We start from the raw sequence: 12,316 nt of genomic DNA on the forward strand, positions 1-12,316 counted from the left end.
GCAGCCCCACCCCTAGAGAATCTCTGTGTTCTGTTCCAGTGTGTGGGGCCAGGCTCCAAAGCAGCCACTGAGTGGCCCAGAAATGGCTCTGCAGGGCCACGTGGGGGTGCGGTGTGGGGCCACCTCCCCCTGAGGCCTCTGTTGACAGTGCTATTTTCATCATTATTATCACGGTTATGATTACCAGTCCTGGAGATTTCTGTCTGCAGCCTTGAATGGGTTTGTGACCACCTCCTCTCAAGGAGTTTCTGGAGTAACATGAAGTGGTTATGTGCTCTTAGGAAAAATTATTATGTAAAAGTGCACTTGAACGCCAGCTCTTCAGATGTTAAGTGACCAGCTGTCCTTGTAAGAAAATGGAAAACAATTTGTTTTGGAAACCTCTTATCTAGATAAGCCTGTGAATCATACAAAATAAGAAATCCATATTATAAGTTGGACTTTTAGAAGATTGCTGAATGCCCTGAACTTCATTTTAAAACAGAAAAAGTCTCCATAAATCTTTTCCATCTGTGACCCAATTAAGCTAATTGTGTAAAACTATCTTTTGAGTCCATTTTTGTTGTTGTTGTTGTTGTTGTTGTTGAGTGTATATGGTTTCAGGCTGACCGTTTTGCATTGGATAACCAATTAGGAGATATGTAACAATAATAATAAAAGAAAAAGTAGCTCTTAGTTTGAGAGCTGGGGAAAACATGGGAGGGTTGGTGGGAGAAAGGAGGAGAGAAGTGATGTAATTATATTTTAATTTAAACTATTTTTAAAACAAGGGTAGATAAAGCCGGGCGGTGGTGGCGCACGCCTTTAATCCCAGCACTCGGGAGGCAGAGGCAGGCGGATCTCTGTGAGTTCGAGGCCAGCCTGGGCTACCAAGTGAGTTCCAGGAAAGGCGCAAAGCTGCACAGAGAAACCCTGTCTCGAAAAACCAAAAAAAAAAAAAGGTAAATTAAGGTAGATTAAATAAATGGAAGTAGCGTTAAAAATATAAATAAATAAGCACGAGCCATTTACTACTGCTAACAGTATCTGGTGTCCACTGCATGTTGGTGACTGTTCTCACATAGAAGCAGTTCGCTCTGCTTCTAGACATCTCTGTGTACAGGACAGGTGTAAAGTTGGGAATTACGTAATAGATGCACTTTTAGCTTGAATTGCCGACAAATAGTTGTCCAGAGAAGTTACGGCAGTTTACCTTCCTACCCTGTGCACACAACAGAATGGAGGAGGTTTATCCCCTTTGTTGTTTTATTATCATGATATCTCCATTTGTGGCATTTAGTGTTGACAAATGTCACCCTAATTACCTTATCAAAGAAGTCCCATCACACATCAGGTTTGGGAGGAGTGATTGTCTTGACCATGTAAAAGCGAATGGAGAAAGGGCAGCTTTTCCTTACTCCAAAGTAACCGGCCTGGAGAGATGGCTCACTTTGGTAACTGCTTGCAGCTACAGAGCATGAGGACCTGAGCTCATATCTCCAACACTATGTAAAAGCCAATTAAAGTGCCGGTTATCCCAGACCTGGGGGACCAGACACAGGGGGACCCTTGGAGCTCACTGGCCAACCTGTCTGTCCGAATCAGTGTGCTTTTACAGCCAGGAATGACACTGAAGCCAACCTCCGGCCTCCACATGTGTGTGTCACACACACACACACACACACACACACACACACACACAACACACACACACACAACACAAGTAACAGCACTGTGGGAGTTAATTGCTGCAGGAAAAAATCCATGGACAAACGTGATACCTAACAAAGCTTGAAGGAGAAGACACTTATATAGCATCGGAGTCACCCCTCTGAGAGTCTGCTCCTTTGTGGTGACCGCAGAAGCCACAAGCTTCGTGGTGTTCCTAGGAGCCGGAGCGTCACTTTCCTCCGTGTGTCTGGACTGGATGTGCTGACTCTCCCCATAAGTAAGGTAGGACAGAGCAAGGACCACTTAACCCTGGAGAGTCCTGGACCACACCACTATACGCAGGAAGTCTTCCTGTTGAGATAAGATGTGAGGGGTGTGCCTCTTCTCTTGTATTTTTTTGCCCCAAATCAAAAAACTCTGGGCTCATTAAAAAAAAAAAAAAAAAAAAAAATCCTCTGGGCTCATCATTCGGAAACAATAAACAGTGGCAAATTCAAGAGCATTCCACAAAATACCCAAGGAGACATGGAACTCACAGAAAGACTCAGAAACGGTCCAGGTATCATGGAGATGGGAAATCCTTGCAAGGGCCTCCCTGGATTGGACCTTGGAATGGAGAGAAGACTGGAATGAACTGGCTGAGTCTGCAGTTCTGTTGGAGCATGGGCTTGTGCAAAGGTGTGAAGCCAGCAGAGGCCTGCTGGGCAGTGTGAGCAGGAAGCCCCCAGTGTTGGCTGTGGAAGGCGTGGTCAGGGTGTGCAACACACCCCCATTGACTGTGGAAGGCGTGGTCAGGATGAGCAGGAAGCCCCCCCCATGTTGACTGTGGAAGGCGTGGTCAGGGTGAGCAGGAAGCCCCCCCATTGACTGTGGAAGGCGTGGTCAGGGTGAGCAGGAAGCCCCCCCAGTGTTGGCTGTGGAGGGTGTAAAGCCAACAGAGGCCTGGTCAGGGGGTGCAGGACCCCCTTTCTCCCCCAGTACTGGTGTGGCATTCGTAGGCCAAATTACTTTCAAAACAAACAGGCTTTTAAAAACCAGGGGAGGCTATAAAGCAAGCATGTATCCGTGTGGTTCAAGTTAATAGCAAAAATACCTAGACAACCAAGTTTTAATGCTTTTCTACTAACAAAACTTCTCTTTATTCCACATGGACTCACTATAGTTGTGAGTTGTGTGTTTCTCAGTCATTGTTTTCTTAAGTTGCTAATTTATTTGCAGTTTCTACGGATCTTGCTGTTTTAAAGAATTTCCCTGCTACGCTGTTGAAGAAATAAATGTCTCCTGAGGGTTCATGCCTTTTTGTTTTTAAGTGTTATTTTTAGAGTTTTTGCATGCTTAGCATTGAACTTCTAAGATAAACAGTGACGTTTTGCACCTTGAGAGATGCAAAAAGTGGTATTGATGGCTTTTCTGTCCTAAAAATTTATAGTATGTTTTCAGTGATAAAAACAGGAATCAGGAGACAGAGTCTAAATCTTTGATATTTACAGACCTTGTTAGTTTGTCAATTTCCTCCCAGAACACATGGGTCATTAATATTTATAGGTTCATACCTGGTGGTGATTTTATAAAACACCAAACCATATTCCAGAGCCATCCTCGGCTTCAGTGGGCGCCTCCCTGTTAGACCCAGTGACCCCAGAGTCACCACCCGTGGTTTTAGAGTAGACTGTAGCATGTTAAAGGTGTGTGTTACTCACAGCCAGCCTTAGGATACTGCCTGGTGTTTTGAGACATTAGACTCATATTGTGTGTTGATTCGTAGAGCTGTGTACACTCGTGAAATGACCACCGCAGTCTAGAGAACACACAACCATTGAACCAAACTGCCCTCATTTCAGCCCTAATTCTCTTATTGTTTGCATATTTGCTTAACTCTGTATATTTTAAAATATGTTGATTTGGGAAAATGCAAATTTGTTCGCCAGTGCTACCTGGAGTTTTAATCGTTAGCTTTTAAAATTTCATATTTGACACCCCCATTCCATCCTTTTCTATCTTCTTTGAGAATACATGCATTTTTGAAATTGCTTGCTGGGCTTCTCTTGGCTCCCTAGTTCCTAAAACTATAATCTCTGTCTCTGGGTCTAGCAGAGCCTCTGAGAGTCATTCTCCTGCTGGCCCTGGTTGCTCCAGGCATCCCCCTCTCTGGCCAGCTTTCCTGTCCCCCAGTGAGCACACATCCTTAGGCTGCACCCTCCTCAGTCATCCTCCAGAGATCCCCTATTTTCTTCCCCTGACTCGCCTACCTTTCTACCCTGCCAGAGGACCACCCTCCCTCCAGAACTTACCTGCCTGCCCCTCACAATGGCCCCAAGAGGTGTTCCTTGGGGTGAACAGGCCATTGTGTTTGCTACAGTACATTCCACCTTCCCACTCCTCCAGGGAGCTTGATGCTTTGTACCCTATTTTTACCTGCTTGTCTCTCCCCACTGAACTTCGGTGACAGGAGTTCTAAGTGTGTAAATCCACACAGGAGCTGCCCACTGAAGTCTGAAAGGATCCATGTGTACACGCTGCCTGCCCTCTCGAGTTCCCCCTCCCGCCGCACAGCTACACCTTAGGTACAGCATGTGCCCCAGGTCTTGCCGTCTTGCGGTTTGATTACATGGCTTTGTTCTCCTAGCCTACACTTGGGATTGAAAGCACCACCCTCTCGCGGTAGTTAAAGGGCAGCAATTATCCACACATGAGCCTTACTTTTTCCGTGCTGGCTTAGGCCTTGATTGAAGGGTCTTGCCTGTGTTGGATGAGGAATTGGGGAAGAACATTTGAGAGCTCATCAAACAATATACTGTGGCTTAGTCTGGTGAGGAAATAATTGTAATATCCCAGGTGCCAAATCATGGCAGTAGGGTTGAGTCATTGCTCACATTTAGAACTATTTACAAGGCTGTTCCCAGGCACTTTAACAAAGGGTTCGGGTTACTTCCAGACGCAGGTTAATTCCAAAGTTCATACAACTGAAGTTATAAACTCTTTTACCAAGTTGACTCTTAATTCCAGACTGTGGGTGTTGTGTTAAAAAGGCCTGTATGTTGCTCTTGGTACCAACACATCTGGGGATGATTATCAGTCAAGGAGAACAGTCACCCAGGAAGAGTTCAAAACTAGGAGTGTTTTTGTGACCCCAGAAAAGGCACATGCAGTGAGAAAGATTCCCTTTGCACACACAGCACATGTTTCATGGTATGTTGCCCACCCCTCTGAATTTGCAGTGGGAATACATTTCATGGTAGGAATGTTCACCTGGGGCTGGGGAGATGGCTCAGTTAGCAACGTGCTGGGCAAGCATAAAGAACCTGTGTTCAGATCCCAACACCCACTCAAGAAGCCAGGCAATGGAGACCGCAGGATCTCGGGGGCTTGATGGACAGCTAGTCTAGACAATTGGCGAGCTTCGGGGTAAGTGAGAGACCCCGTCTCTATACATAACAGGGATGGAGGAGGGTACCTGCTGCGGACCACAGGCCTCTACACAGAACTGTGTCTGCACATGCACCTGTGAACAAACAGGAATGCACATATAAGACAGACAGACAGACAGACAGACACACACACACACACACACACACACACACACACACACACACACACACCAGAGAGAGAGAGAGTTTTCACCCCCAAAACATTTAGCAGTCACTTCATTTTATGTACTGATTTTTAAATTTTATTTATTCTTTGACAACTTCATACATGTGTAATATACTTTGATCATAACCCCCCCATTGGCCTATCTTATGCTCTTTCTTTCCCAAACGAGACCTCCCTTCCTACTTGCGTGGTTTGTTTGTTTGTTTTAAGAAATTACAACCATGGTATGTATGCCTAAGACTGATTTCTGCTTTTGTGAAGTGTCCCCTTCAGTCATCACCCTGGAAACACCCCCTAAAGTGAGAGTTACCCACAGTGCGGTCAATTGCTTGAGTAGAACTGCAGATGCGTTAGGGGCGAGTAGTTTCCCAAAGAGCTGATCTCGGCCATGCCTGGCTCGGCGTGGATTCTGACCCACATTTTCCGTGTGGTTCCCTTGGCTTAGGGCATGCTCTTGTCATCCATGGAGTTTGTGACTTTCAAACCTGGGCCGAGTATTTTCTCCAGCTGCTCACACATCAGTTGACTGTGTGTTGTGTATGTTGTCCTACGGGATGAAGAGGTACATTTGGACGTTAAGAGGAAAAATTAAGACGTGTAAGTTGGAAGGAGGATGGCTTTAAGCCTTCAGATCAGTGCTTAGGATCTGCTCTGTGGACTGTCCGCCTGATGGCTTTTATGTTTCGCATTGAGACCAGAACTCCAAGCTTTAAAAAAAAAAAAAAAAAAAAAAAAAAAAAAAAAAAACTCATTTGCCATCTAGACAAATGGGCAGCAGGGACTTAAGTAGACAGCTTGTAATATGGGTTTTGTGCTGAAAACCCAGAAAAGTCATGGGAATCGAAGCCACAGAGAGGTTTTTTTATTTTCTGTGTCAAATTATTAGCTCAGTTTTAATATCAACTTCAAGGTATATTTGTATCAAATGCTTGAAGTTATAGCCCCAAAACGAGCTGGGACAGTGTAGTTACTTCTGCTACATTTCAGGAGGGCTACGAAGCTAACGAGGCTCGATTCTTGACCCCCACGGTGTTGCTTGGGAGTCAGACTGAGAATTCATTCATAGAAGGTAATAGCTGAGTTGGTAGTTTTCTGGAGAACTTTTGTGGTAAATATTAGAACTGTTTGTATGTGCCAGATTATGCCATGTCGTGTCCACCACTCTAATGTGCTTATAAATTCAGTTTAATTTGCCCTTGAACATTAAATCCACCCTGTCTTTGCCCCATGCCTGGTATGAGAGTCAGTGCCCTTAAAGTTAAGTTCTGGTTAAAGGTTGTGTATGGCGTGTGTGTGTGTGTGTGTGTGTGTGTGTGTGTGTGTGTGTGTGAAAGAGAGAGAGAGAGAGAGAGGTGTCTCTGTGTGTGAGTCTGTTTCTTTGTGTATATGTGTGTGTTTCTGTGTGCATGTGTATGAGTCTATTTCTCTGTGTGTAAGAGTTTGTGTTTCTGTGTATGTGTCTTTGTGTAAGAATGTATGTTTCTCTGTGTGTGAGGTTTTTTTTTTTTGTGTGTGTGTGTGTGTACAGAGCAAGGTCTTCCTGCTTCTGAGCATCACTGACAATTTTAAAGAGTTGTGAACTGGCGTTTTAACCCATGCCTTAAGCCTCTGGGAAGTCGCAGTGAGAAATCATTATCTGTGTCCTATTAAAGTCCTTAAATGAGGCCTGTGCCTGTTGCATTGATTGAAATATCTTCTCTGTTCCTAACTCTGTTTATCCCCTTTTCTCCTGGGGTGTGCCTGAGCAAGGGATGCCCAAATGTGTGCAGTGTGGGGCCGCTCACCATTAGGGCTGAGCTCCACCAGCAGCTAATTGTACTGAGGGCTGCGGCTTGGAGTATTTGGAAGTTCATTTGCTTTTTGAAAACCCACTTACTTAATTAAGCAAGGGAGTACAATTTCCTAGCTTATTCCCAGTTCTCTGAATCAGTGACACATTGCCGGTATTGACTGAACTTACCCTGGGTTAACATGGGCTAAATTGAACACCATACCATCATAGCCAAAGATAAATAGCAGTATAAGTATTTTCAGGGAGGTTCATGAGCAGTGTGTAAATATTAGAGAAGTCATACTTACCGCTCCTTGTTTCCAGTTTGCATGGAGCTCTTTTAAAGTAGTTCCTACATACCATCTTCATGGAATTTTCCATGTGCTTTCCCTAGGCCTGTGTCCATGAGGAATCAGGAACATTGTTGTGCTGTGTTCATTCCTAATCATTCCTCTTGTAAAAGTCTAATGAGACTCCTTTGCTCTCCGTCACATTTCATTCTTTGCCCAGTCCCTTGAGTTAACCGGAGGTTCTTTACTTGGACACAGGGAGGTGAAGGGTGTGAGGTTACAGTGGCAAGTCTGTGCAGAGACCTTCTTGAAATGGTTTTAAAAGTAAAGCAAGTGTTACAGGTTTTTTGTGATATTGGAGACAGGGACATTTAAAAATAAATGAACCATTGAGACTGAGCTCACATTAATTTTGTTACATTGAAAAATATTCAGTATTGTGGGTGGCATTAAACAGAAAACACCTAATTTGATGGCAGTATCTCACCACATCAAATTATGATGGCAAAGCAGTAAGCAGTCATTGCCTTACCCATCAGGAAAGAGCTGGTAAGGAGAGCTGTGGGGTAAGGACTACAACCCCCAAGAGCCCTTGCTGCAGTCCCCTGACCTGACCCACCAGCTCTCCCCTAAGATGAGTGAAGCACTGTAGCTTGAAGGTGCCTTCCTGAGGAGATGCAGGGCAGCTTCTGCCTTTGCAGGCATCACAGATCTGATAAAGCTTACAGGAGAAGGGAGCTGGTGCCCTGCTGACTAATTGTCCTCTGGGGGAGTGTTAGTGACGGGACTTGTGTGTTAACGAGGCTGTGTGCTTAAACCACTGCTGAACTTCCTTTATTAGTGTGCCTTAAGATAGCTCTGCATATGGATACCGTAAGTATCTGCAGGGCGGGAGTATTTCTCTATCATTTGCATATAAAAGTTCCGAGAGGGTATAGCAGTAATATAAAAATTATATCTTTTTATTGCTCTTCTGTTGCACCAAGGTCTAGTCAGCACTGAAATTCTGATGACACGTGAGCACGAAGGAAGCCACCGCTTTTATATTTTCCTCCTGGTGCTTCCTTGATCAGCCTGTTGAATAACAGAAATGTTTTCGATGCCTTTGCAGCTTGAATGGAGCTCTCTTGACACCGCCCTCGTCGCTTTTTCCAGCAATAATGTGTGTTTTTAAGGGAGGATGGGGAAGAAATTTGTAGGTCATGCAGAGAATTACAAAAATTTATGAGTAACATTCCAGTTTTTATGAAGGAAGAGTTGCATAAAATTATTTAACTACAATTGAACGCTGACTTTACATTGTGTCTACTCGACTCTGTTTGATGTGCAGTAGGAAATGACTGTCTGTCTAGGTATTTACCAAATTATCTGGAAAGGTGTGGGACTAGTGTCCCCTTCCCACCAGTGCTGGGGAAGCACCTGGCTCAGGTGGAGGTGACAGGACACAGTGGCTGGCTTGTCACAGTGGCTGGCTTGTGGTGATCAGCGCAGGGCCAGGAGTTGCTCCCTATCCTTCCACTGTGTGGTCAGGCTCAGTCACAAGCTCCTCACCTGCTAAGGCATCCCAGTCCCAGGCAAGGTTTTGTTTTGTCTTTTGTTTGTTTAAGAGAAAACTAGTAAACTATGGGAAATGTTTTGGCTTTTGTTTTTGTTTGTTTTCTTATCAAAGCTGGTGAGACAAGCCTGCCATTCCTTTGGGCTGATTAGCCAATCACATCACATTGTGAAGTTGAGCGTGGTCCAGTGGCATGAGACACCATCACCACCCCTATCAAGGGGGTGAGAAAACCCAAAAGCCATTGCGGCTAGGTCCAGTGGGATGAGACACCATCACCACCCCTATCAAGGGGGGAAAAAACCCAAAAGCCATTGCGGCTAGTGTTTTTGCCAGACCTCTCGTTCTAGGGCATCCTTTTTGCAAACGAACAGTTTTGCACAGCTACCTTCGCATTGCTTGTGTGTTTCTTCGTTCAGTGCTGAGATTGTTCATTGCCAGCACAAACCTACGTCTCTCAGTCAGTACTTCCAAGACATTGTGGTACTGTTCCTGGTAAAGTCTGCATGACTATCACATGCAGTGAGGGCTTTGTGTGGTTCACCTGAGACCTACCTAGCACCTGGACCTAGGTCTTTGCATTAGGAGTCAGATGGTAAACATCCTCGGTCACATGGCCTGCCCCAGGTGCTCTGCTCCACATTGCCAAAGCATTCCGGGGCAGTGCTAAAGGCTGGGTGTGTCTTGTTTAAGGAAATATAGGAGGCCACCGTTTGAATTTCATATATTCCCAGTATGTTAACAAATACTGCTGTTGGGGCTTTTGTTGTTGTGTTTGTTTATTTATTTTGCATGTAACCATGTGGGTAGCTCATGGGCAGAGCGTAAGTACAACTCACCTTTAACACACAGGTCATTGATTGCAGTGGTTTGGCAGTTCTCGAGTTGGTTACAAGTGCCTGCGAGGCAAACCCTGAGAAACTCAGCCCAGGATACATGCTCCTCTCCCCCAGATCCACACCCACCCAGTTCACAGAGTGGGCACATCGATGAGTGAACAGGAAGACTGGGGTGGAGGAAAAGCGACCCCTTTCTCTTTGGACATGTCAGCCTAAATTTGTTCGTGAAATTGTGCTAATTGTGTTGATTGCCAGAGGGCGTTTTGTTTCTGAGTTGGGTATGGCATGTTGCTGGATTAATAACCTTTCTCTATTCCTACCTGACTTTGTAAAAGCCATATCTGATTTGTAAGACCTAAGTGGCACTATCGCTGAGCCAGTCAGTAATCAAGTTTAAATAGGAAGTTTTACCAGCTGAGTGTGTGCACAATCACGTATGCCATTCGCCTAGAGCAAAAATGTTTGTTTTAGCTCTGAATTCGGAAAAATCTGATTCAATTTACCTCATCTTATTTGAGAGATTTGATAATACCTTTTCCAAAGGTTAGATATTTTTCAATCATTGTGTTGTTTTTCATAAGCAGAATTATTTGGCTTTATAAGATTACTTTTTATTTTACTTAAACCAATATTATTCTTGTCATAAGACTTTTTCAATGTACACTCCATGTTTTTATGGGGCTGATCAGCTGTAGTTGATGTACATTTTTATCTTTGATAACATCCTCCTAATAGGGACGTTCCTGGCGCAGCTCAGTGTCCAGGGCCTAGGGTCTAGCCCTGGGTTTGTCAACTGTGTTTCTTCTGAATCAGTCCTGAGAGCTCTTGCTCCAGAAGGCCCTCTAGTAGGCGAGGTTACGCATGGATAGAGAACCGAGTGGAGCACATCCGTTCCAACAGCATGCACTGCTGTTCCAGACTGCAGCTTAGGCTTGCCCACTCCCTCTGCATCCGGCTTCCGGTCTGGATGGACCTCACTGCGCTGACCACCTGGGAGACCTGTCACACCAGCAGGCCTGCGTCTAATTTCTGGGCATCTCGTGACAGCGGCTCCCCTTCTGGGCCTGGGAACACAGCCGCTGTGTTCCTCATCTGTCCACGTCCTCTCTCTCATCTCGCCTGCCTTTTCTTTAGTTACTGCATTCTCACCTGAGGAACGCGCCCTTCAGAGTTTATTACTTCAAGTTTAGGTTCTGTGGATCCTTCACGTGGAGACTTGAGTAGCTTCCTCCAAGGGTGTTATAGTCGAATTAGATGGTATTAACAGTGCAGAATTGTTGCATAAGGGCATATTGTGTAACATTACAACTCATTTCTGACCATATAATGTCAACAGGATTGTATTTCCATAATATACTAAAATGCAAAAGCCACTATTTTATTATAACGCTGAAACATGGGGAATTTCTCACCACGAAGTTCAGTTCGAATTTTGACCATTATTAGATTACAGCACCCCAGCTTTGATTTCCATCTGAAGGTTCCCCCAAGCCTGATGTTGCTCAACTGACTGAAGTCCTCATTGCTGTGGTAATTTGCTCTACAGAGCGCTGCCTGGCATAGCATTTTGAATAGGCCCACAGCTGGGAACCTTCAAGGGTAGCTTGTGAGGAGTGTGAGATGCAGCTTGCCTCGTCTTTTAAGTGGGCTCGCTGGAGTCCAGTGAGAAGCAGCCACACTGAATCTCGGTGTCACCCACTCACACTGTCTCTGAAGGAGTGGCATTGCCACTTTCAAGTCAGGCTTTGTGTGCTTAGTGCTCCAGGTGTGTGAACACATGCTTTTTCTTTCTTCCTCAGGACCTGTCTGGCTCCATCGACGACCTCCCCACAGGAACGGAAGCAACTCTGAGCTCCGCAGTCAGTGCGTCCGGTTCTACAAGCAGCCAGGGGGATCAGAGCAACCCGGCTCAGTCTCCCTTCTCCCCACACGCATCACCCCATCTCTCCAGCATCCCCGGGGGGCCGTCACCTTCTCCTGTTGGCTCTCCTGTGGGAAGCAACCAATCTCGGTCTGGTCCGATTTCCCCTGCGAGTATTCCAGGTACTGTCATCCTTAATTATCTGCCATCCCCATCCTCCGTCTGTCCGTTGTTCCCCCTTCCGACCCCAGTGTGAAGACAAGTCTGGCCTCAGCAGCATCTCTCACACATTGCCTTTCTATTCACTCTGTCTCAGTCCTTTAAGACATGGCTATGTTTACATATTAGGGATCTAACTGCATTTCCCACCAGAGACCCAGTTTCTAAAGAGTCTCAACAAATGAATAATAAATGACCAGCTACTTTCTGATGAGATGTGGCATTTGGGGTGATATGACTGAAGACTGACCAACTACTTTCAAACGTTCAGTTTGCCCTAAGATCTTCACTAGCAGCTCTCTTGGAATGGTTCTACAGTGAAGATCCTCTATCGGGAAGTGTCCTGAGATGAGACTAGACGGCTGACTGGTGTCAACCGTGGATCTGGTTCTGTTTGATGGATATAATAAGACAGTTGTTTTCTAACGTGTTTTTAGAGTTGGTGTTTATCCGTGTCTGATCATAGTCACACACTGGTTGGTGCCAACTACAGTCCAAAGTGCCAAACTGATACATGCTCACACCTCCTTTCCGATA

At 45.3% G+C, this 12,316-nt stretch overlaps 1 protein-coding gene across 5 annotated transcripts in view; it reads left to right on the forward strand.

The window, feature by feature from the left end:
• Positions 1-12,316, forward strand: part of Arid1b (AT-rich interaction domain 1B) — a 377,401-nt gene that overhangs the window by 257,632 nt on the left and 107,453 nt on the right. For all 5 annotated transcript variants that reach the window (XM_076552846.1, XM_076552847.1, XM_076552848.1 and 2 more), the window contains one exon: positions 11,499-11,742. In XM_076552846.1, the coding sequence (XP_076408961.1) occupies positions 11,499-11,742 (244 nt within the window). The remainder of the gene's footprint in view (positions 1-11,498; positions 11,743-12,316) is intronic.

This window comes from Peromyscus maniculatus, chromosome 16 (genome assembly GCF_049852395.1).
Source record: "Peromyscus maniculatus bairdii isolate BWxNUB_F1_BW_parent chromosome 16, HU_Pman_BW_mat_3.1, whole genome shotgun sequence".
Classification (NCBI taxonomy): Eukaryota; Metazoa; Chordata; class Mammalia; order Rodentia; family Cricetidae; genus Peromyscus; species Peromyscus maniculatus.